The sequence below is a fragment of the Cavenderia fasciculata genome (assembly GCF_000203815.1).
Source record: "Cavenderia fasciculata unplaced genomic scaffold Scf_Dfasci-G-b-205a01.r1-3, whole genome shotgun sequence".
In the NCBI taxonomy this organism is placed as follows: Eukaryota; Evosea; class Eumycetozoa; order Acytosteliales; family Cavenderiaceae; genus Cavenderia; species Cavenderia fasciculata.
Genome location: NW_004457737.1, coordinates 1,637,555 through 1,662,861, shown reverse-complemented (window position 1 = coordinate 1,662,861; position 25,307 = coordinate 1,637,555). Strand labels below are relative to the sequence as shown.

The 25,307-nt window shown below is 33.5% G+C and overlaps 12 protein-coding genes across 12 annotated transcripts; 6 read left to right on the top strand and 6 right to left on the bottom strand.

Moving 5' to 3' along the window:
• Positions 1-233: 233 nt before the first annotated feature.
• gtf2f1 (transcription initiation factor IIF subunit alpha) lies at positions 234-1,991 on the top strand (the record flags this gene model as incomplete). Its single annotated transcript, XM_004362915.1, has 1 exon — positions 234-1,991. The coding sequence occupies one exon, from the start codon at positions 234-236 to the stop codon at positions 1,989-1,991; it is 1,758 nt and encodes a 585-aa protein (XP_004362972.1).
• A 133-nt stretch (positions 1,992-2,124) lies between these two features.
• Positions 2,125-2,452, bottom strand: DFA_03366 (uncharacterized protein; the record flags this gene model as incomplete). The annotated part of the gene is made up of 2 exons (XM_004362914.1): positions 2,125-2,193; positions 2,243-2,452. The coding sequence occupies 2 exons, from the start codon at positions 2,450-2,452 to the stop codon at positions 2,125-2,127; spliced, it is 279 nt and encodes a 92-aa protein (XP_004362971.1).
• Positions 2,453-3,139: 687 nt separating this feature from the next.
• Positions 3,140-4,292, top strand: DFA_03365 (uncharacterized protein; the record flags this gene model as incomplete). The annotated part of the gene is made up of 3 exons (XM_004362913.1): positions 3,140-3,393; positions 3,461-3,569; positions 4,284-4,292. 3 exons carry the CDS (start codon positions 3,140-3,142, stop codon positions 4,290-4,292), a joined length of 372 nt encoding a protein of 123 aa, XP_004362970.1.
• A 256-nt stretch (positions 4,293-4,548) lies between these two features.
• On the top strand, positions 4,549-5,817 carry rsc5 (cellular retinaldehyde-binding/triple function domain-containing protein; the record flags this gene model as incomplete). Its single annotated transcript, XM_004362912.1, has 3 exons — positions 4,549-4,788; positions 4,958-5,272; positions 5,347-5,817. 3 exons carry the CDS (start codon positions 4,549-4,551, stop codon positions 5,815-5,817), a joined length of 1,026 nt encoding a protein of 341 aa, XP_004362969.1.
• A 270-nt stretch (positions 5,818-6,087) lies between these two features.
• gtaG (putative GATA-binding transcription factor) lies at positions 6,088-8,556 on the bottom strand (the record flags this gene model as incomplete). The annotated part of the gene is made up of 1 exon (XM_004362911.1): positions 6,088-8,556. The coding sequence occupies one exon, from the start codon at positions 8,554-8,556 to the stop codon at positions 6,088-6,090; it is 2,469 nt and encodes an 822-aa protein (XP_004362968.1).
• A 3,238-nt stretch (positions 8,557-11,794) lies between these two features.
• On the top strand, positions 11,795-12,102 carry DFA_03362 (uncharacterized protein; the record flags this gene model as incomplete). The annotated part of the gene is made up of 2 exons (XM_004362910.1): positions 11,795-11,804; positions 11,837-12,102. The coding sequence occupies 2 exons, from the start codon at positions 11,795-11,797 to the stop codon at positions 12,100-12,102; spliced, it is 276 nt and encodes a 91-aa protein (XP_004362967.1).
• A 2,040-nt stretch (positions 12,103-14,142) lies between these two features.
• DFA_03361 (3-hydroxyacyl-CoA dehydrogenase type II) lies at positions 14,143-15,179 on the bottom strand (the record flags this gene model as incomplete). Its single annotated transcript, XM_004362909.1, has 4 exons — positions 14,143-14,327; positions 14,397-14,694; positions 14,807-15,067; positions 15,162-15,179. The coding sequence occupies 4 exons, from the start codon at positions 15,177-15,179 to the stop codon at positions 14,143-14,145; spliced, it is 762 nt and encodes a 253-aa protein (XP_004362966.1).
• Positions 15,180-15,585: 406 nt separating this feature from the next.
• DFA_03360 (uncharacterized protein) lies at positions 15,586-19,419 on the top strand (the record flags this gene model as incomplete). The annotated part of the gene is made up of 3 exons (XM_004362908.1): positions 15,586-15,802; positions 17,403-17,422; positions 18,361-19,419. 3 exons carry the CDS (start codon positions 15,586-15,588, stop codon positions 19,417-19,419), a joined length of 1,296 nt encoding a protein of 431 aa, XP_004362965.1.
• Positions 19,420-19,581: 162 nt separating this feature from the next.
• DFA_03359 (uncharacterized protein) lies at positions 19,582-20,132 on the bottom strand (the record flags this gene model as incomplete). Its single annotated transcript, XM_004362907.1, has 2 exons — positions 19,582-19,941; positions 20,061-20,132. The coding sequence occupies 2 exons, from the start codon at positions 20,130-20,132 to the stop codon at positions 19,582-19,584; spliced, it is 432 nt and encodes a 143-aa protein (XP_004362964.1).
• Positions 20,133-20,298: 166 nt separating this feature from the next.
• On the top strand, positions 20,299-22,039 carry DFA_03358 (Multidomain cyclophilin type peptidyl-prolyl cis-trans isomerase; the record flags this gene model as incomplete). The annotated part of the gene is made up of 4 exons (XM_004362906.1): positions 20,299-20,389; positions 20,468-20,697; positions 20,788-21,027; positions 21,113-22,039. 4 exons carry the CDS (start codon positions 20,299-20,301, stop codon positions 22,037-22,039), a joined length of 1,488 nt encoding a protein of 495 aa, XP_004362963.1.
• Positions 22,040-22,103: 64 nt separating this feature from the next.
• DFA_03357 (uncharacterized protein) lies at positions 22,104-23,200 on the bottom strand (the record flags this gene model as incomplete). The annotated part of the gene is made up of 4 exons (XM_004362905.1): positions 22,104-22,113; positions 22,155-22,874; positions 22,900-23,087; positions 23,171-23,200. 4 exons carry the CDS (start codon positions 23,198-23,200, stop codon positions 22,104-22,106), a joined length of 948 nt encoding a protein of 315 aa, XP_004362962.1.
• A 354-nt stretch (positions 23,201-23,554) lies between these two features.
• On the bottom strand, positions 23,555-24,599 carry psmB7 (proteasome subunit beta type 7; the record flags this gene model as incomplete). The annotated part of the gene is made up of 3 exons (XM_004362904.1): positions 23,555-23,815; positions 23,898-24,405; positions 24,553-24,599. 3 exons carry the CDS (start codon positions 24,597-24,599, stop codon positions 23,555-23,557), a joined length of 816 nt encoding a protein of 271 aa, XP_004362961.1.
• Positions 24,600-25,307: the final 708 nt, after the last annotated feature.

Sequence of the window (25,307 nt, the reverse complement as noted above, 5' to 3'; positions counted from 1 at the left end):
ATAATAGTTTAGATTAGAACATTTACCTTACTACTATTACACAACTTGAATCAACTATTCTATTTCTACAAAAGAGGCAGATCGAGAATAGTATTTTTATATATATTTCTTTTTTTTTTTTTCCATCATAGACTTTATATAATATAAAAATTGTAAGTCGTCTATTATCTTTTTAATAAACAATATATCTTAATCACCTCCTCCTTTTCATTATTTTTTTAGTTTAAAAAAACATGTATAATAATAATAATAATAATAATATAAAAAAAGAAGATGAAACTTCAACTTCATCAACTTCAACAACCAACAATACTTCTTCTTCTACTACTACAACAACAGATATAAATAGTACAGTATATCCAATTTATTTATCAAATACAACCAAAACATGGAATATAGCAAAGTTTACATCAAAGGTTGACTTTAATGACTTTGTCAAACCTGTAAAGATGTACAAGAATACAAAAAATGATACAAACGATGGTTCTGATAATGCGGTAAAGACAGAGACCAACAACAATGGAACAGACAACAAATCAAATAATTTGGTAAAGACAGAAACTATTGGAACCACAACAACATCGACAACCTCTACAACATCCTCTGCCAATGGAGCACCAGCCATTGTAGCTCCAATGAGAACGAAAAAGAGAGCAGAGGCAAGACCAAAGATGGTCAATCCAAAGACGATTCCTTGGCGTCTTGAAGACAGTGAGGGCAGCCACGCCTTTCAAGGCATGATCGAGGGTAACCAGTCGTCGTCCTACTTTTTGTTTATGTTTACGAGCAACAATACCATCACGGCTGTGCCTTGCACCGACTGGTACACATTTAGACTGCGCAAAGACATTGAAGCATACACGACCGAAGAGGCCGAGGAGATCATGTCCAAGAATGCGCGTGACAGAGACGCAGCCGTGGCTAGAATATCGAAAAAGGGTGCTGCCCCGGGTGCCGAGGGTGGTGATGGTGTGGCCGGGCCAAGCGGCGACAAAAAGGACGAAGACAAAGAGTACCGCAAGGAAATGTACGAAGACGAGGATCGCTTCAAAGAGTACCAGACGGGCACTGCCGCCGACGAGAAAAAGAAGCAACAACAGCTGCAACAACAACGTCGCCGAAACCGCTCCAATGACGAGGAAGGTGGCGGCGGTGAAGACGAAGATGCACCCGACTTTGAAGGACGATTCGACGATGATGACGAGGCATTTGAGGATAATGACCTCATGGCCGACGACGGACCACTCGAAGACGAAGAGGAAGATGACAGCAACCTGACTGCCACTGGTCTCGAGATGAAAAAGCTCATCAACAATATGAAGGTCAAACAAGAAGACAGCGATGAAGATGAAGAGTCTGCACCCGACGATGACGACGATGACGATGAGGATCCCGATGAAGACGATTTCACACTTACCAAGGCACAATTGATTGGTCGGTATCCTCGTAATGTCACTACAGCAGCAGACAAGGACAATAACAAATCATCACCACATACTTCCAATCCACCATCACCATCACAAACTACAACCATTAGTACACCAGCACCCAAAAAGTCTTCTAAAAAGGCTGCTGCCAGTACACCAACCAACAATGGTACCAAAAAGATTGGATCACCACCAGGTGAATCCAAAGCAACTGGTAAAAGAAAGGAAACATCCTCTCCAACCAGTCCCAATACTGCAACGGCTACTGCCGCTGCCTCTGCCGCTAGCAAGGTAGTGAAAAAGGTAAAACAAGAACCAACTTCACCATCCAATTCACCACCAAATTCACCACCAACAGCTTCAGGTGCCGTAGATGAACTCACAGAAGTAGCAATGAGACGTGTACTAGCAGAAAGAAAAAAGATCAAAACAATCGATTTCATTCAAATCTTTAAACAACATCTCAAAACCAACGAATCAAAGAAATTATTTTCAAGTTTATTAAATCGTTTGGCTCATGTTGTTGAAGAAGGTGGTAATAAATATTTGGTTCCAAACAACTAAATTTAATGAATAAATATTTTTTTTACTTTTTATTAATAACCATCACTATCTTTTTTCCTTGCAGAATGATGATTTTTTGCAGAAGGTACTGATAGAAAATAGATTGCTGATCCAATCAATGTAAATGATAAAATCAAAAAAATTGATAAACTAAAGAATGATAAGGTTCTTGCAAACTTTGATCTTGATCGAATATACCAAACTGCAAAAAGAAATACAGGAAAAAAGAAAAATCCAAAACCAAATATAACCATGGAAACAAATTCTTCTTTCTTTTTTTGTATTTCCAATTCATCTGTTTCACTTTTACTATTATCATTATTTTTACTAAAACATATTATTATTTTATTCTCTTGTTCATCCATATAATATTGATCATTTGTTAATTCTTTTAAATTATTATTGGTATTATTATCATTATTATTATCTATTCCATTTTTAATTTCAATATTTATATCCATTATTTATAATAACCAAGATTCAATTCTTTTGTTTAAATAAATTTATATGTTTCTAGGTATTATGATTCATATATAAATCATTTATATATATAAATTAAAATTTTTGATTGATTAAGTGATGAAAAGAATGATGATAATTTTCCCATTGATAATTGGTATTATTGATTTCATTATTGATTTGATTGTCCATTTGTGTTGTTGATAATAATAGAAAAATGATGACTGTGTGTGTGTGGATTTTATTTATATTCCATTATACGCATTATCGTTTTTTTTTGATGATTTCTTTTTGGGTTGGGGTTTGTTTGTACATGTATTATATTCACCCACACATTGATGAAAAACATACTAAACCATCCTCTATACCATTTTTGATTTGTTGTATTATTTTTTCGATTTAACATTAAAAAGATATGATACAGTGTATCGTATAGGTAAAACAAAATAATATTTTAAAATTCCGATTTGGGTTTTAAAAGAGTAAAAAGAATAATGGAATTTTGTATCAACTTTCGGGGGTGGTGAAATTCACCTTTTCACAATTTCCACAACAATCCTTGAAATTCAATAATATTTCAAGATTCAACACCTTATGCTTAAAAAGAAAGGAGAACCATAATAATAATACAATAAAAATATTATTAAATTCATAATATCTTTAAATTAATTATATTCTTTCTTTAGAAAATGGGAGTTCAAGATAATAATAATAGTAATAATAATGGTAGTTTACCATTTGATCCATCTCGTCAAAATATGATGATGGATCCAAATCAACCAATAATTGTTCATCTTCCAGTTGAACCAATGAAAGAACATCTTGTTGATGTACAATTTCTCTACAACCAAATAAAAATGATGGAGTCTGCTAAAATAGCTAGAACCCAAGAAAAAATTAACAAAGATCGTATAAATGCCATTCTAATATTTTGTTTTGGACTGTATGTATAGTTATTTTTAATAATTATTATTTCTCTTTTATCTAACATCCATTTTATTCATTTATAGTATAGCATTCCCATTATGGGCTGGAGGATTTGCTTTTCTTAGATCACCATCAAAAGAAGCTCGTTCTCTTGGTGTTGCTGCCTTGTCAATGTTTGGAATTGCATGTTTAGTTAGTATCATTTTCTTAAACAATTAAATAAACATTCACAACCAACCTTCACTCTTTTTGAATATCAAGATTTTTAACAAGTTCTTTGCAAAGTGAATGAAAAACAATAATGACCTTTCGATTTTTAAAAGGTAAAGTGCACGTCCCTATGAGGAAGTCTTGTTTGTTGTTGGATGTCCATTGTTGGCACCAAAGATCGATATCTCATGACATTTGAGGAATTTCAAAAATAAAATAAAAAATTGTAAAAATACTTTTAGATTTCTTTTTTTTAAATCTATCAAAAAAGAAGCAAATTGTTTTTTTTTTAAAATGAAAAAAAGATAAATCGATTTTAGATGATTCTTTTTTTTAATTAATAATAATTAAGATAAAGATGGATTGGGTTGATAGAATGTAATTGAATGAATGAATGAATGAATTTGTTTATTGAGAGTAAAAATAAGATAAATCCAACAAGTATCCTGTTCACCCCCACAACACTATAGCACAACACTTTTCTTTCTACTCACCGATTTCTTGACAAAAAAAAAATCACCACACCCATTCATTTGAAAAAAGAAATCGACGCCGCGATTACTTCAGCAAACAAAAAAAGAAATCGAACATTTTTTTCATCACCAACATCATCAACATGATGACACTCACTTGCTAGATAACATCATCAACATCATTAATTCACTTCCCCAGTTGCGTTATTTAATTTTTTTTAAGAGAAACTAGACCTAAGCTACCTCACAAGCAAAGAAATCAACGCACCTCTCTCTATTCTGTTTACTTCTTTACTTTTACTTTTAGTTTGTTATTTCTTTTTCACAAACACCCCCCACACCTTTCTCACTCTTACTCACAACATACAAAATATCTCTATTTCCTTCTCTTCCTTTTTATTCTTCTCTCTCTCTCTCTCTCTCTATTCATCTCTTATATTACATAATATATATTTATTATATTATTCCCAAACAAAACATAAACAAAAATGACAACAACACCAACTTTATCTGGAACAGCTGAAGACACTGTATCAACTCCTATCCTTAAAGGAGAGGGAGTATTTGACCCATTCAAGAAACTCAATGAAAAGCAGATGGCAGCTTTCAAAGAGATCAAGGAGAATCTATCAGATTTAACAGACCCAGAAGATGTAGCTTGGATGGATGACATGTGTCTTCTTAGATATCTTCGTGCTAGAAATTATAATGTTGCAAAATCAGAAAAGGTAATAATTTATCTTACAACGATAACTTGAAGTTGAGGGAGGAGAGACGACAACTCTGGAGATTACCCGAAAGAAAAAAAAAAAAAAGACAAGAGAGAACCGATGGGAAAAAATGAAAATATCTTCCAAGAGATATTAATATTTCCTTATTCTTCTTCTTCTACTTTAGTTATTAAGAGGTACTTTGGAATGGAGACAAAAATATAGACCACAAGATGTAAAGTTGACAGAGGTTGCAGATATTGCCAAAACTGGTTGTTTGTATATTCATGGAAAGGATTTAAAGGGAAGACCAATCTTGATGGCAAGACCAAGAAGAGACAATGTCAAGGGTGTTAGCAATGCCGACAAATTCAAACATTTGGTATATTGGTTGGAACATGGTTTCAGACAAATGGATAAATCAAGAGGTGTTGAACAATTTTGTTTTATTGTAGATTATAATGAATTCTCTAGAAAGAATTTAGATATGAATACAAATCTAGTATGTAGAAAAAAAAAAAAGATATAGATATAAATATAAATATGCTAATTTTTTTCCTCTATTTCTTTTTATAGGAAAGTATGCATTTATTATTAGATCACTGTCCAGAGAGAATGGGACAATCATTGTTTTTAGATCCACCAACATTATTTTGGTTTGCATGGAAAGTGATTTCACCATTTTTAAATGAAGTTACATTGTCCAAAGTAAAGTTTTGTTATTCTAAAAAGGTAAATGGAAAGCGTGTCTATCCAGATCTTGCCGATTACATTTCAATGGATCAAATGGAACAGGATCTAGGTGGTGAGAATCCAACCAGTTTTAATTATGACGATTTTATCAAAGAATTCCATTCAGAGACTACTACCACCACCACTACCAGCAGTTTATCATCGACCGAGGAAATAATACTCAACGGTTCATCTGATCAACCAAGCCTTGTATATAATCAAACTTCTACCGCAACCACCACTACAACTACTGAAACCATTCACAAACATCCTGGAAATACTTTAGAAGAACCAATGACTCAATTGGCAATCTAACAATCAACAAAACAAGAATAGTAATAACACATTTTAATCACCAAAAAAAGAGCCGGTACAACAACAACAACAATTTTTCTCATACATACATATGAGTTTTCTTTTTTTTTTAACTCTCTCTCAATCTGGAAATAAAATTATTTATTAATATATAAACAAATCAAATTATTAAATAATTTTTAATTATTTTAAAATCAATATTTTATTTTACATTGTATGTGTATCTATTTAGTAGTAGAGAGAAAAAAAAATAATAAAATATTTTGAATTTTAAAATTTATCATATGAAAAAGATTTCTGGAATGTGTTTTGAAGATTATTATTATTATTGTTGTTGTTGTTGGAAGTGTTGGAGGTGTTTGCGTTGTTATTAGAAGAGGTTGATTTCATTTGGTTATAACTTGAAGATTTAGAAGACAATGGTTGAAAGTTTGTGGATGGCGTAAAGGTTAAATAGGAAGAGGAAGAAGAGTTGGATGTGGTATGATGATGATTGTTATTGTTAATGTATGGGAGTGGAGCTGCAGCATTGAGGGGTAAAAGAGAGGGGTTGACATAGGATTCATGCATAATTCCACGATGGTAAGAGTAGGGAGACATTAACATTTTTTGGTAGTTGGATTCATCCTCTTTTTGCTTTTTAGCAAATGCCAAACCACAAGCATTACACAATGTGGCAGGTCCGTCGGGTCCACGCCTCCACTCAGGTGTTGATTTGGTGCCACAAGTATGACAAAACAGAGTACTCTTGTCAATGTTGGCTGGTCTTCTTCTGTGGGTCTTCTTTTGGGTAACGTGGTGATGTGATAGGTCAAAGTAGGCGTATGGCGCAGAGGCAGTCGCATTTCCTATAAAGGTAGAGTAGGCCGATGAGGGTGAACTAGTCGACGATGCAATAGGAGGTGATGACATATGATCACTATAATCACCAAAACTCTTTGCTGTAGTTGATCCACTCTTGAGTGAATTGTAATATGATGTTGTTGATGATGACGACGAAGATGTAGTTTGTTTTGGTTGTTGTTGTTGTGGTTGTTGTTGATGTTGTTGTTGATGTTGTTGTAACATATTATTATCATCTTGTACAAAAGAGTTGGTAGCACGTCCAAATTCCAATGGATAAGGTGGTGAATGTGGAGTGAGATTGGATTGATTACCAACTCCCTGTTGTTGTTGTTGCTGACCCATCAAATAATTTGAGAGTGTACCAAGAGTGGAAGAGTTGTTGCCTCCGGCGGGAATATAGTCGCCGCTAGTTGACAAATCAGAGGTAGACGAGTTGGTGGTGGTAGAGTTGTTTTTATATAGTACATTGTTTGGTTGAAAGTATGGTGTCGAGGTTGGTGACGACAACAAACCAGAGTCTGTAGAGGATCCCGATTGTGTAGAGTAGGTGCCGATGAGCGGAGAAGGGGCAGACGACTGTGCATTGGGAGTACTCGAGTTGGAGTTGTGGTAGTTGAGCATAAAGTCGCCAGCAGCTGGCAAAGTGTTAAAGGAAGAGTTGCCAGTGATCAAGTTGGGACTGGCATAGTTACCAACCATGGTATTACTCGATGAGAATGCGTTTGTTGGCAGAGTGTTACTAGTTGGGATTGAGTATTTGGATGGTTTAGACTTTCGCTTTTTCTGCTGTTGTTGCCCTGGTTGTTGTGGTAGTGGCGATGGCAATGGTGAAATGCTACTTTGTGTACCTGGACTATTAACAGAATCGTCATTATTGTTGTTGTTGGATTGTTTAGTCTTTTCAGCTTCCAATTCCAAATGGTGAAATGATGGTAATTTCAAATTAGCTGATGAAGTGGATGTGGTGGTAGCTGATCCAGATGGTGATTTAATTGGAGTTTGTTGTTTGTTTAATCCAGTGACAACTGGAGGTGATTGTTGAGATGGTGATTTCTGTTGTTGTAATGTATTATTGTTATTATTATTATTATTATTATTATTTCCACCCACTTTGTAGATATGATGTTGTTGATATTGTATCTGGTTTGTGAAATTGAGCAATTGTGAAGCTTGCTCGTGCGTGACAGTGTTGTCCAACGAGGTGACCGAGGCACCCGACGACGACGATTGGAGAGACGATTTGTCATCTCTTGGTAAATAGGAATCCATAGAGTAGGATGAATTGTTGGAGGAGGATGTTACAAGGGGGGTGGCGTTGGTCGAGTTGTTGGTGGGCGACATCTCATCGTCTCTTTGGCGCTTCTTGGCAGGTGCGCTGAGAACCGATGGCGAAGAGGTCGAGAGGATGGGGAGGGCGTTGGTCGACGAAGTAGGGGTGGGCAGACTGGAAAGATATCCAGTAGTGTTGGAATCCAGGTCAAAGGCGCCTGTATTTTGGTTTGGTTGATCCATCCACTTGAGTTTTTGATCCTGTTGCTGGGTATTATAACTATTATTATTATTGCTACTGGACATGTTGTTGTTGTTGTGGTGATGATGATCTTGTTGTTGTTGTTGGTGGTGGTGGTTGCTACTTGGTTGTTGATGATGATGGATGTTTGCGGCAAAACCTCGAAACAAATCGGCTTCAGGGCTGGTAGGTTGTTGTTGAGAATTGGACTTGTTGCCAACGGGGGTAGAGGGATTACTGTTGTAGACCGAGAGAGCGGTGGGAGTGGTATTGGCAGACGAGTTTGCTTGTTGGTTGTTAGATATCACCGATGATGATGATGAGGGGATACTAAACATATTGTTTATAGAAGAGGTGTCAATCGAGAGGATAGATGGTTTCATTTGGAATGAATGAGTAGGTGGAAAGAGATTGAATATGGTATGGGGTGTGAGTACAATTGTATATTTATATTAATTTATAATTATATATATCTCGAAATTAATTCTATCTAAAAGATATTTTTAATAAATAAAATAATGACTGACTGGACTGACAAAAAAATGTAGTAGTAATGTTACAGGTTGGTTGGTGGTGATTGGTGGTTGTTTTGGGGGTGGTAACAACAAAAGCAAGAAAATAAATACTTTTAAAGAGATAGGAAAAAAAAAAAAAAAAAAAGTAGATTAGCAAAAACAAACAAAACAGAATTGGATGTAGTACTACTTTGGTTTTTAAAAATATAGATTAGTAAATATAATGTTGTTTAAATAACAACAACAACAACAAAATATTAATATAATACAACAGGAGAAGTAGTAGTGGAGGAATAAGAAAGAGGTGGTGTGGGTGGTAGTGGCAGGTGTGCAAAGTGATTGAATGGTGGGTATATATGGAAATAATTAAATTAATTGCCAACAAATAACAGAGTTTGGATACTACTCAATGTATATAAAAGGAATATTGTGAATCCACTTGGACACCTATCTATCTCTTTTAGAGCGTGGTTTAGTATTCCAATGATGCAAGAGATAATTTCTTTGATGAATTATAGAATGATTAATTATATTGGTTAACAAAGAGAGAGAGTGAGAGAGAGCTGTTGGTATTTTTGTTGTTGTGTGTGGGTGAACACAAGAGGAGGAGGAGGTTTTTGGTGTAGATACAAGCACTGTTGGCAAAAAGGCAACAACAAAATACAAAAAATTTGGATAGATAGGTTTTAAAGTTGAAAAAAGGAAGCAATGCTTGTTGAACAAGTAAATGTTGTGTTGTTGAGGTTGGAAAAACAAGAGTACTCGAGTTGGAAGTAGTGGAATTCAAAAAAATATCAAAGTTGAGAGTTTTAAGTTTGACACGTTTGATGCATCAGACGTGGTGGTGGTGGGGTGGGGATGGAAGCAGTATCGTGATTGATGGTTTCCATACTGTTTGATGCATTTTGGAGTTTAAATGAATTAAATGTGTGTATGTGTAGGGAGGTAGACATAAAAGTAGTGAAGAATGGAGAGGTAAACAGATGTTACAAACCAAGGCAAACTGATGTGATTGATACATAATTAAAATATTTTTTGTGTATATGTATATGCATATGTGTGTGTGGGGATATAGGGTAGGTAGGTAGGTAGGTAACAACAAACTGATAATGGTTTATCTAATACACGTTTAAGTGAAATTGAAAACGATGAATGTGTTTAGGCATCATATGGTGAGGGGACAGGCACACCACACCCACACCCCACCATCCGTGTCTTGACTGACAGAATGACTGACTGACAGAACGATTGACAGAATGACTGACTGACTGTCTGTCTGCATTATACAATAAATCATGTAATTGATTTCCAACTAATATCCATCAAACTTTTGTTGATTGATGTGAGAGGGGTGCCAATAAAAGTATGTGTGTTTGTATGTATGTATGTATGTATGTACAACTAATCCATTTATATATATACTAGTATGTATATATTTGGATCGTGATGATGAAAAGTCACCCCCAGCATCATTCAATTCCATCTGTTATTGTTAAGAAAAAAAAAAAAAAATCCAAAAAAAAAAACAGAAAGAGTGTGGTAGGTTTTAAAACAGTTGATGAAAACGAAAAGGGGTAGTTGTTGATTGTTTACTACTACTACTTGGGTTGACTACATCCTTCCATCTTTGTGTTTTCGTTTAGAAAGATTGTTATTCCGGTTTTGAAGAGGAGGAGGGGGGTTTGTCATATACAAAAAAACTGATCTCTTTTTGATACTTTAAAGTATCAAAAAAATGTTGTGAACTCCAAATAATAATTTGTTGATTCAGGAAATCAACTTCCCAACTTTTTTGTAATTTTGCCACTTTTTTTTTTTTGGATGGAAATGGTGCAAGTGGTAAAAAGTTGGTAGGAAATGATTGATTCGGAAACATAGTAGTAAAGAGAGTGATGGATTGTATTGTGGTTGGTTGAGATTGATTATGATGATTGTGGTGGGAATGTGAAAGATAGATTGTGTTTTGGTGTTGGTGGGTAATTCATCATATGATGATGATGATGATGACGATTAAGATAAGGAGAATTTCCCTTCTCTTTCAAAGTCGTTGTTGTTTGATGACGATTGCTTTAATAGTATCTATTATCTTTTCCCAATTTTTTCATTCATCATTTTGTTTTTTTTCGTGATGAATAAAGAGTTACCTAAATATGGAATATCCCATCTCTCTTTATCTGTCTGCAGTCACCTCTATCCATTTTCCATCACAATTGATTTTTTTTTCACCCCCACCAAACACACACAACGTTATACATGTAGTTTTAAAAATGAAATCATCAACCCCTACCCAACAAATAAATTAATCCAACAACAATAACAACTGCAACACGAGAATGAATGAACGAACGAACGAACGAACAAACGATGGACGGTGGATGGATAATGAATGATGAATAATTAATTAATTAATTAAATATTAACAAAACATATGTTGTTGTCTGTCTTTGTCATGAGTGAATGAATGTCATGAATGATGATGATGATGGTGATTGGAATTGGAAATTTCCAGTTATTTGTCCATACTAGCATAACTATGTTAAACAAACAAAAGTATTGATTATTATTATTATTATTATTGTTATAGTTGTACTTACAATATATAGAGATAGATATATATCAAACAAGTAGTAACTATATATATATATGTATATGTACAGATAAAGTAACTATCTTTGGCTAAAGATTATCTAATGATGGTGATGATGATAAGATGGTCTATAAGAATGAGAACTATCTCTTACTAGTTTGCGCGCAAATGAATATATATATAAATATATAAATTTCTAAAAGTTTAAGTTTTCTTTCTAAAAGATGGAGGAAGGGAAGGGTATTAGAACCTTTGTAGTTTATGATCATAAATTTAATCTATTATCATTAAATTTTAAGTATTTTTATCTTTTTTTTATCAAAAACACACACATTTTTTTATGTTTTTTATCAAATCACAAGCTTAGACTATATATTTATATTATTATTATTTTGTGAATAAAAAAAGCAGAGTTAAAGTAACAAACCAAGTTTAAAGGGTAACTTTGATGATTTAAAAGATCTCTGTCTTTTTAAAATTATATATAAAATGGGAAAAAAAAAAAAAAAACTAAAAAGAATGCAAAAGGGTATAAACCAAAATATACATATGTATTTAAAGAAAATTCAACCAGCCAGTCGGTCACGATCGTTTCAACTACTCTACTCTACTCTGCTCCCTTTGCTGGCTTTATGATATTATCTTCTCCTCCTTCTTTTGAAGGGACAATCATCATCATCATCATCATCATCACAATAACCACTATCACCTTCCTTCCTTATTTTATGATCATTACAATTTTTATAAAAAGGTTAATGATGATAAAAGATGATGATCCAACCTTAAGTAGCATCAACAACAATAACCAGACCAAACCAAATTATTAATATTAATAGCTGATATGTTGGTCAATCGATTGTTGTTATTGTTATTGTTATTGTTGTTGGTATACAAGTCATATAAATTGGCAATCAATAACTGATCTTTTGGATGATGATGACGATTTGATTTAAATTGAATCAAATCTGATGGTCACTACCACTACCCACCCTTGTGATTGACAATATGCGACCACAAACAACAACAAAATAAACAAGTAAAGATGGACAAGGACGGACGATAAAGAGGATCAATCTTGACAAATACACACCAACACACAGATAAAGTCAATGCAAAATATCCGGCCTGACTGACTGACCGACTGATCTATCCAACGATGTAGACATCTTATACATTTATGGTTAGTGGTAGGAAGTGTCTTCAAATTGAAGGTGGTGGTGGTGAAGATGTGTGTGTGTGTGTGTGTAAGTGTTTGGAGACTGACTGGTAAATTTGATTTGTAATTGGGACCCATCAATTTACAAATTTTAAAAATAGATAGAGTGATCCACAATTTATGTGTATGTTAAGGAAAATCATTCAGTCATTCATTATTATGATTCTTATTATATTATTATTATTGTTGTTGTTGTAGTGGAGTGGAGATATTCACTTACAATATTAAAAAGAGGATTGATTAAATAAATAATAATAATATTATTATAAATATATATTTATATATATATATATTCTAGATTATCTATCAAAAAGTTTAGAAATGGTAATTGATAATAGTTTACTAACTATTTTTGTTTGTTTGTTGTTTAAATGTTTAAAAAGATTTGGGGAACAATAATATTGTCAAACAGGAAAAGAAAGAAACTGGTTTAATAAAAAACAAATAAAGTTTTAATCTTATTATCTACTTGTTGGATTTTTCTCTTTGTTGCCCGTCTGTCAGTCAAGTTTTGTTTCTCTTCTTGTTGTTACCGTTACCATTATTAAATTTTAATAGTAGTAGAGTAGTATTGGTAGTGGTATGTTGTTGTGACGGCAACTTTCAGTTCTGTGTGACGATAGTATGGTGAACAAACTTGACAACACAATATATATTGTATTGTGGACAAACAAATCACATTCCCATTCCCATTATTATTATTATTATTATTATTTGTGTTATTGTTGATAATTCACATTTATGTTGCTACCATAGCTTCACTATGAGTTCATTGTAAATGGTAAACCTACCACCACCAACAAAGTGGTAGGTATTGGTGCGGTGATGGGGTGGTGTAGAGCAGCCATGAGCAAGATAACGATATCGTTTTCCAGAGCAATCCATACTATCTTTTGTCGACATTTGAATCGACAGAATCTGTGCATAAAAAAAACAGACAGAGTACTGGTTGAAAAATGAAAAGGTCCTTTATAGTACTATTTGTGTAAAAGATTGTAAAAGATAATATTATTAAACAATAAAAACAAAACATAATGGCACGACGAATAATAATTATTACTGGTGTGTGCAGTGGTAGTAGGCCTACTTGGAATTATTCGACGACAACCAATGTCTGTGCTTTGGTAGATTGTAACTTTAAATTTGTATACATATACACTGTAATAATAATAATAATAATAGTAATAATAATTCCCACAAAAAAAACATAAAAATAATTGTTTTTTTAATTGTAGATTAAAAAATATCTCTTTTTTTCCACAACCCTCTCTTTCCATTGCAATTGTTTTGTGGTTATTATATATATATAGATATTTTTTTGACACAACACATATTATTTATGGATAATAAACAACGGTTAAAAAATTAAAATGTTTTGTTTTTTGATGATTGATAATTTATAATCGACCATGATGATGATGACTAATAATCATTTTTTTGGTGATGATGATGATGAAAAATAGTATTTTAAATATATTACATGATTTATTATTATTATTCAAACAACAACAACAACAACAAAAACAAAATAAAATTAAAAATAGGATTGAATAATAATTATATAAATATGTGTTTGTTGGTTGATTGTGTGATTGATTATCTTTCTTTCTTTACCATTGTTTTTCTGTACAGAAAATGAATGTATGTATGTTTAAAGTTTAGCCAAACGAAGTGCACCATCCAAACGAATTGTTTCACCATTTAAATATTGATTTTCGATAATATGAATACAGAGAGCTGCAAACTCTGATCCTTGACCAAATCTATTTGGGAATGGAATGGTCGATAAAATTGCTTTGGTAGCAGCTTCTGGTAATCCAGACAACATTGGAGTTGCTAAAGTTAAAATGTGTTAGTCTTGTTGGCTTTCTTTTCTTAATCTCTCTTTCTCTCTCTCTTTCTTACCAAAAGTACCAGGAGCAATGGTCATAACTCTCATACCCAATGGAGCAAACTCTCTTGCCAAAGGGAGTGTCATTCCAACAACAGCCGATTTAGAGGCAGAGTATGCAGATTGACCTTGTTGACCTTCAAAGGCGGCAGCCGATGCGGTCATGATAAACACACCCTTTTCACCATCGACCATCTCTTGTTTGTTGATAATCTCTGCTGCCAATCTAATTACATTAAATGTACCACTGACATTGATATTCAATACTCTTGAAAATACATCTAATGGGAAGACACCTCTATTACTTATTACCTATATATAAACACAACAAACAGACAGGCAGACAGACAAACAGACAGACATCAGTTAGCATTTACATATATATATATATATATATATACATATATAATCATATGATTCATACTTTCATAGCAACAGCAATACCAGCACAATTGATTGCACCATGAATCTTTCCAAACTTCTTTACGGCAATCGACAATGAATCTCTGACTGATTGTTCAGTTGTAATATCAGTTGTACAGACTTGTAATCTATCCGTACCCAACTCCTTTTCCAACTCTGGTGCATTATTGACATCAAAGATAACAACATTTGCACCTCTTTCATGTAAACTTCTGACTGTTGCTTCTCCTAATCCACTCGATCCTCCTGTAACAATAAATGTCTTTTAAAAATAAGATTAAATGGTCTACTAAGTAAGTATCATGATAGTAGGTAGTAGTGTATATTCAATATTGACAGACATGTCTATTTCTTACCTTTCCACTGATCTTCATATTATATATATTTTATTTATCTTTTTTATAATTAATAAATATAAAAATTAAATTAAATTACATTTGGGATGTTCAATCTTCCTATGGGAGTATGATGCGACGACGACCAAAAGAGATAATAAAAAAATTTTGAAAATTAATAATATTAAATTAATTCTGTATGCTGCTTTTGTGAAGTGAAGATGTTGTTGATTATTCGTAACAATCATGATCTTACCCTAATATCTTTGGATGATTTGTAAATTTCGAAACAACTCACAACATGAAAGAGCAAACAACCTGTTCATGTTCACCTTTAGCACAAAAACAAACACCTTGGTAACCATTTTTTAAAAACTACTTCCTTCTACACACAAATATAGATAGAGAAAGAGAGAAAGAGAGAAAGAGATAGATAGATAAAACAATGACACCATATTTAAAATTAATACATCTAACAAAAGATGGATCTTTACATGTACTCTATTTCATCTACTATGTTGCAATGTGGATCGTTGGCATATTTCAATCATTTCCTTTATTCCATCGTATACTATTGTGTGTATTGTACAGTATCGTTTTCGTAGCATGTTTGTTCCGTATGATCTATGGATCACCTATCAAACATTTAAATCATCTTTTTGGTATGTTTTTTTTAAATTAAATTAAATATATACCCAAAGTATAACAAGATAATAATAACCAATCAAATCAAATCAAATCACTCTCTTTGACACACATGTAATTAGGTCAATTATTTAGTGATCCAGTGACTTCATTGTCTTCGTTGACAGTGTTATCATGTATCATGTTTTCCGTTATTCAATCTCTATTGATTTAAATCGATCAATCAATTGTCATCCCCGGCCACCCTGGTCAGATCGTCCTGATTCATTAATTAATCAATTAATTAATTTGCCCATCCATGTCCTTTTATATACATTTATATACATTTATATATGGGGTAGGGACAAGGACAATCCACGATTAGTCGGATTTCGTAAAATGCAAATGAAAAAATAGATCAGGTTGGCTGGCAGAGACATAGATAGATAAAGAGATAGAGAGATAGAGAGATAGAGAGATAGAGATAGAATTGACAATAGGCATTAAAAATATAATCACTGATGGTCGTCCGTCCGTCCGACAGTTCGTCAGTCCTTACTACAAATATTATATTTAAACACACCCACGCATATATATATAAAATATACAATAATAGAACAAGAATAGAACATAACGAACTAACCCCAACCAAATCAAACCAAACCAAACCAACAAAATGAATTAATTTCAAATTTCCACAACACCCATCACAATATTAATAATAGTCATCACCATCAATCATTAAAAAAAAATAACAGTCAAGAAACAAACACAACCTATAAAAAATAAATAACATGTAAATTGCAATGTATCAAATACATTACCACCAAAAATAATGATTATACGAAAAACAGTGGAAGAGGAGGAAACAGGCCAAACCAAATCAAGAGTGAGAGACAAATGCATCGAGATTCCATGGACAATCACTCGCAATATAGAGGTGGGTGGGGGTCGAATCATATCTTTCTATATTTTCTGTTTTACGACACCCCCTACCTACCTACCCACATACATCCATCCAACTACAATATCCTATTATGTCTATGTATACATAATCTATTGCTGATGTGGCGAGTAGGTAGTGATGATATTTTTGATAGTTGTTGTTGTTGTTTTTCTCCTTTCCTTATCGTATCAATCAACTACTTTGATAATCCTATCCACTCCACCTCTCTGTCTCTCACGCTCACTCTCTATTGTGATTTGAATCAATTCCATATTTTTTTATAAATATATTATTTTATTGATATTTATTATTTTTATCTCTATCACTCACTCCCTCCCTCCCTCCATCCCTCTCTCATCAACACCTAAATTCCATACTTGTAAACAACAACATTGAGAGCAATAACAAAAAGAAAGAAAAAAAAAAAAACAAACTCTTCCTCTTTTTTTTTTTTGTTTGTTTTAATGATCTTTTAGTACAATGTTTTAATGCGATAAATCCAACAATTCTACCTTTTTATTATTATTATTATTATTATTTCTATCTCTCCCACTACTCTCTAGCTTAGCATCCAATATATATTATATTATTAAATGATCAGATAATGTTTAGGATAATATTATCAAAAATCAATCTTTATCACTCATCCGTCCAAAAACTACCCGTCACCGTTTTATTTATATTGTTTATAGTTTATACAAACATTGATCTAGTATCATGCAACAATATCAGGAGTAAGTTTCAGGACAACAACAACAATAATAACAACAAAGAACCTGTTTGACAATCTGGAAACGAAAATTAAAATATTTTTTGTCAATTTCTTTATTTTTAGAATCAGTGATAAACTCTGTGGATTACCAACAATATGAATTTTATATAAATTTTACAATCAATGGAACATTTTACGAAGATCCAACATTTTATATAGATGATTATAACTGTACAATACTTCACAGCGGATGGTTTAATGGATCGTCCTCTTCGTATGTGTGTTCTGTGGAAGGTCTTATAAAACAGGGGGTGGTACCGCTACTCGTAGTGTCGGCCGAGGTCAAGCGGGTGGTGACTTGGATCCGATACGCAAACACGTACCCGATTGTGTCGGGTGTCAGTCCCGTGTCCATTAGCGGAGGGATGGTGACGCTCTTTGGAAACTTTATCTCCAAACCTATGTCGACCATATACTACAACAACCAGTACGATGGCACATTGGGTAAAGTGGAAGACCCCAAGTTTTTAAACGACCCTCTTTTGGTGGCCTTTCGCGGTATCCCAGACCCGCCCAGCAAAATGAAGGTGCAGGTGGCCAATGTCACCTGCGCCAACCCAGTCCTAACCATTGTATCGGCGACCAACAAGACACAAGAATCCAACTTTTTAACGTGCTATCTCGGGCCCATGGAATCACAGGGTCCCAAGCAGGTGATGGTTAGCATCGATGGCTATGAGCACGTGTCGACCGGGCTACTGTTTGTCGGCCAGTTTGATAAATATACTTGGGTGTGCGAGCAAGGATGCGGGACTAATGGTACATGCGGCAGCGGTATCTGCGTATGTGACCCTGGCTGCAACGGAGCGTCGTGCGAGGTCAGTCTCGAGTCGACCCGAGGCAACAGGCTGCCCCAGGTGAAACACAAGTTTTCACAGGTCGGTCATCCGCTCACCGTCACTGTCTATGTCGACAATATCGGCTTGGATCTCACCCTTGTAAGCTTCCAAGAGGTCGACTTGGACGGCGTAGTCTTGCGGGAGCACCTGGTCAACTCGTGGACGCCAATCGTCGCGGGAGAGGAAGATATCCACTATGCAACCTATCTCGAACCATATGTTTCGATCAATGCAACCTTTACAACATTTAACAAGTATAAAAAGGTCAAGTTTGCAGACGTCGAAACCGGCTATGAACCAGACACCATCAAGGTGTGGGCCAAAATCAATGGCTGGGACTTTTTGTCGTCGGTCAATACGATACGTGTCGTCTATCGTGCCCAACTGTCGTTCGTGCTCGAGCCAGGTGAAACAAATGAGTGCTCACTGATATCGGGCGATACTCTTGTCCTACCCGCCTATGACGACTTTAATGGTCTCAGGTACATGACGGTGCACTATCACGGCGTCGACTTTTACTCTCGTTTCAATGACCGCGCCATCATGGACGGTGTCATTGGGTACACTCGCACCTCTGTTATCAACTCCTCAAATGACGGTGTCTATATTGGCCTTCATCTGCCGCACTTTATACACACGTGTGAGTTTGATCCAGACGTGTCCGTCCTACTCACAAGCAATTCCTTGGGTGCCGAGGACTGTGTCCTTGGACGAGGCGGTGGCATCTTTGACGGAGTCAACGTTGTTCCCAAAAAGGGTTGGTTGCTGCCCGTCGTCATTGCAGTTCCATGTTTTGTATTGGTCACTCTCTTTGCATCCATTATCATGATCAATCGTAAATTCTATATTACCAAACAAGATGGAAGGTTTAAAATAGTTAGTCGTACAGATAAAAGTTCTGGAAGAAGAAGTACAACTACTCGTAGTAATAGTAGTAGTAGTAGTAATAGCAGTAGTAGTAGTAGTAGTAGCAGTAGTAATGGTAACAAAGATAATAGTAATAACAAGAATAGTAACAATGATAGTAATAGTAATAGTAGTAATAGTAAAAGTATGTCAAGTAGTAAAGAAGAAGAAGATGGTCCAAATAGTATATAATAATATAATAATAGTCAACACACCACACCTTACCTATATATTAAAATAATAAATTAATGTATATAAATCATATAATCATAATTATTAATTTTAAATCCAAATCTATCCACCATACCATATATTACATTATTATTATTATTATTATTATTATTTATATTTACATTACATTTCCTTTTTATTATCTATGGATGATTGTTGTTGTTGTTGTTGTTGTTGTTGTTCTAGTTCTAGTTGTTCTTTTTCTTTTATTTTTTGATCCAAAAATGAAGAGAATCTAGATGGAGGTGGAGTACTATCTTCTATAGTACCATTACCTTGAACAACCATACCATTTCTAATCTTTGTTACTCTTTGATCTTTTGGTTTTGTGTAATCGATTGTTATATAGGTTGTATCTTTACGGTTGAACGTATTTCTTAGTGGGCTATCTTCATCTTTTAATAATAGTTCAATCGATAGTCCTACACTTGATAATACCAACATTCCAAATGATATATATATTCTTGTTTTAGGTGGTACCATCTATATATATATATACACAATATATGTTGTATCATTCATCACCAACAAACATCGGAATTGTACAATTAGAAACTTTCAATTCTATCTATCTTTCACAACATTTGTTTGTTTCAACAAACCTTCCATCTTTGCCAAAGAGTTAATTTAGGTTTATCACCTGCACTATTATTCTTATTATTACTATTACTCATTTCTTATCTATTTGAAACATTAACAAACAATAATTTAATCTGCAGAACTACTCTTCGAGTCGATGACTTTTTCATTGCATTAATTTAATCAACTTATTCATCTTCATTCTCGATCTATTTGTATCACAAGTAGAGTATAATATATTAAGGTTACAGGTTATAATAGATGAGTATATTGATAGAAACTACTCTAGGAGATATCGTCATTGATCTATATACTGATGAATGTCCTGTAACAACAAAGAACTTTTTAAAATGTATGTTCATATGATAGAGAGAGAGATGTACTATATACCTATAGGTAGATGACTAACTATATTTATATTTATATTTAGTATGTAAAATCAAATACTATAACAATTGTCTATTCTACAATGTTCAAAAAGACTTTTTGGTAGAGACTGGTGATCCTACAAACAGTGGTACAGGTGGTGAGAGTATCTATGGTCTATTGTTTGGTCAAGAAGCAAATCACTTCAAAGATGAGATCACTCCAAAACTAACTCATCATAATATTGGTACCGTTGCAATGGCAAATAATGGAAAGAATTTAAATGCTTCAAGAGTTTGTATATAAACATTAATATATCACTATTACTATTCTTTGTATTTTGAATCTTACTAATCATTTACATTATTATTCAAACTATTAAAGTTTTATATAACAACAAGATCAAATATCAATTATTTAAATGATAAACATACAATATTTGGTCAAGTAACTGAAGGATTGGATATATTGAATGAGATTAATAATTGCTTTGTCGATGAAAAAGAAAGACCTCTAAAGAATATAAGAATACTACATACTATTATTCTAGATGATCCATTCCCTGATTTCCCAACAATGGAAATACCAGATCAATCTCCTAAATTTAAAAAAGATGAAAATGATGTATGTTAAACTAATTGTAATTGACGTTCTCATTATGATGATGATGATGTTAACAACAACCTTTATTTTATTTTATTTATAAAAGACACGATTTGAAGCAGATGAAGATATAGATCAAGAAACAAAAGGAAAAAGTAAAGAAGAGATTGATGAGATGATGGATGAAAAGAGTGCTCGTGGTAGATCAGAGTTGTTGGAAATGTTGGGAGTTTTGCCACAGGCCAATGTTAAACCACCAGAAAATGTATTGTTTGTTTGTAAATTGAACCCAGATACGGAATCTGAGGATTTGGAATTGGCATTTAGTAAATGTGGTGTTGTAAAGAGTTGTGAAATCATAAAGGATCCTGTCTCTGGCGAGAGTCTTTGCTATGGTTTCATTGAATACGAGTCAAAGGAACAATGTGAAAACGCCTACAAAAAGATGGAAAATACTTTTATCGATGAACGTAGAATACATGTAGACTTTTGTCAATCCATTGCTAAAATTAAACACATGTATGGTAATGGAGCTGCAAACTTCCTTCAAGGTGGAAAAAGAGTAAATAGTGCAATGGTACATCCAAATCATCATCAACCAACTGGCACCAAAGGTTATGATTTTGTTTTCGATGATAAAGAACAAGATGATAGATCAAAAAAGAAACAAAAGTTTGATAATAGAGACAATGATAGAAGAGATAATGACAGAAGAGACAATGATAGAAGAGATGATAGAAGAGATTATGATCGAAGAGATAACAATGATCGAAGAGACAACAATGATAGAAGAGATAATAGAGACGGTGGAAGATACGATAATCGAAGAGATAATGATGATAGAAGAGACAATGACAGAGACAGCGGAAGGAGATATGGTGACAGAGACAATAATAATAGAGATAGGGACAATAGAGAATACCGTAGATACGATGATCAAGATAGAAATAGAAATAGAGATAGAGATAGAAACGATCATGGTAGTAACAGTAGCAGTAGTAGAAGATACAATGATAGAGATAGAGACCGATAAATTTAATAATAAACGATTCTATCTAATTGACCAACATTTTCCAAATGGAAATGAGGGCCCCATTTTAATTGTAACTAAGATTAAATATATATATATACTAGTGGGTATCACCTACTTCCTGGATTTCTTTATTTGTTGTTTAACTGGTGCTTCTTGTTTTGATTGTTTGGCTGGTGGTTGTGGCTTTGATTGTTGTTTGGCTGGTGGTTGTGGTTTTGATTGCTGTTTGGCTGGTGGTTGTGGCTTTGATTGTTGTTTGGCTGATGGTTTTGGCTTTTCTTCTTCCTCTGATTCCTCTTCTTCAGATTCATCTGATGAATCTTGAGATTCTTGGTCTTCAGATGAATCATCAGAGTCATCAGAGTCATCTCCTTCAGATTCAACTTCATCATCATCATCTTCATCAGCAAAAGCTTCAAAAGAATCATCTTTGTCTTGATCTTCGTCGTCTTCTTCATCATCATCGTCTTCACTTTCATCATCATCATCCTTTTCCTCCTTTTCTTCAAATTCCACAACCTTTTCCTTTGTCTTTTCTTGTTCGTCGTCACTACCAAAGAATACAATATCGTTGTCCTTTTCTCCACTGGCATCTGCCTCGAGATCATCATCGTCATCGTCACGCTTTCTCTTGGTAGCAACGACTTGCTTTGATTTCAAAGCATCTTGATATTTCTTTCCATTGATGTGACGTTCAACCTCTTCTGGAATTTTGTTTAAAGCTTGATCTGTCAATTTACAAAATAACTTTTTTCTATAGTTACCAAAATTGAGTGTTAGACAACCTGGATCCTCCTCCTCCTCCTCCTCCTCCTCCCCCTCCTCCTCTATCTTTCTATCTTCTCTCTCTCTATACATACTCGTTATTTCTTGATTGAATGATATATGGTTCATATTTAGTGTAATCAAAGGTATATGCAATTGTCATTTTATATTTCTTTGATGTCAAGTGTTGCTTTAATTGTTCGATCTTTGGCATCATCTCATGATTAGTTACTTCACATTTTATTCTATTTGTTTCTTTGTTATATACAAAGCTTTTATTTTGCTTTAAAGAGAATAGAGCGGGTCAATAAACTAATTGATCATCTGAATCATTCTTGATTCTTGATTCTTCTTTATTCGTCATACCTTTAAAAATTCTTCTATTTCTTTATTCATTTCTTGTATTGTATTTGTATATATATATATATATATATATTATATTTATGTGTATAGTTTAATTTAAGACAATCCCGCTTTTTTTTCGTTGATTAATCGAATAATGCGGTTCGGTTCGTTCGTCTTTTTTTTTAAATTTATTCTTTTTTTGGTGAGTATATTTTTAAAGTGATTTGATTTTAATTAATCACCTTTTTAATTTATTTAGTTTTAGTTTTAGTTGTAGTTATTGTTGTAGCTATTGATTATTGTTGTTGGAATTTTAATTACAATTTTGATCATTATAATTGTTTTTTTTGTTTTTTATACATCGATTTATCCTTATATTCCTATATTTATGTTGTGTTGTTTTCTTTAACCTTCCATTGTAACATCTTCAATAATTATACGTGATCCTAATGGTTCTAAAGTGCTTGTACTGAGAACTGGAGCAGTACCCTTCTTGAAATTGTATGGATTCGATCTGTATTTACGTTCATTTGGCTTCTCGTATCCACGATGGATCTCAACACCCTCTTGTGAAATGACAGTAACATCTACATTGCTACCACTACCCAAATCATTGAAAATACCACTCTTGATTGCATCAGCTACCAATGTCATTGCTTCTAATTTCTATAAATTAAACATAAAAAATGATGATTAGTTTGATGTTATGATGATACAAATATTTGATTGCGTGTTTAAAGAATCTTACAGTCATATCTTTTTTATAGAAAGCTTCAAAGATTGCCATAGCAGCAAGTGAACCAGAACCCATGGTTACGTATGGTAATTGATCGGTAGATCCGTGTGGATGGATGGTAAAGAGTGATGGAGTGACAACACCACCGATGACATCGACACCACCGAGAATGAGGGCGGCAGAGACGTGTCCTTGGTATTTGAAGAGCATTTGCTTGAGCATGGTGAGTGCAGTGATGACACGTGGTTGCTTGCCCGTTGCGAGTTGATGAAGTTTAAGTTTAGAGCTGATCAAGTTGGTGGTGTTTTCAGTGTCGGCGGCAGTACCAGCACCACAACAATAGATATTGTCTGCAATATAGTGTATCTTTTCGCAATTCTTGTCTGCTACGATTGGACCTTCAGTAGCACGTGTATCAGCACCCAAAACAACACCATCTTTATATACAACACCAACAATGGTTGTACCAGTCTTTAAAAATCCTTTCATCTTTAATCCTGTCTTTTCAATCAAGTCATTTCTACACACATATAAATATAATAGATATAGGTTGATGTGGTGGTGATTCAAAGAAAGAGAGTTGTAAGTAATCTTATATTTCGTTCACATCAATCAAATAATGTAGTAGTCTATATATCTATATCTATATCTATATCTATCTATTTACCTCTTGCAAAGGTCAAAAGTGAAACCTCCTCTATTTAAATTCTCCATTCTTTCTTTCTTTCTTTCTTTATTTTATATTTATATATATATGTACAACAATAACAAAAAAAAGTAAATTAAAATGATAATTTTGTTGAACATCACATCTTCATCATCAAGAAAAAAATAAAAACCACAAAATAAATATTTATTTTGTTCATCCCTCTGTTAGTAGCTTTATTATTATTAAAGAAAGGGATGCTTTGACAAAGTATAAATATTTATTTATTACTACTATCATTAATGAGTACAGACACAAGTACATAGATAAAAAGTTGTGTTGTACTATCATAATAATAAATTGGACAGAAAGTCAGAACATTGCATGATGAATCTAATCTCTTGACAGTTGAGACTTTGTTTAGATTAGATTAGATTATTGTCACTGTTTAATCATTGTATGCTGTGATGAGTTGAGCTGAGTGGCAAAGGATGGAGTAGCAAAGGCGTGAAGGCTGCTACCTTGTCTTGCTTTGACCACCAAAAAGGCAACAACACAACAATTTCATGTTTGAGCTCAATTTCAAATAATAATGTCATTTTTTTTGCGTGAATGCACCAAACTCAAGTTTGAATGAGGAATGTTTGTTTTTGCGCAAGCATAAGAGTAGCCCCTTTAAAGATAGATATCTCTATTTATTTATTTATTATTGTATTGTTTATCAAACACTTTTTATTTATTTATTATTTATTTATTTATTTATTATTGTATTTCTA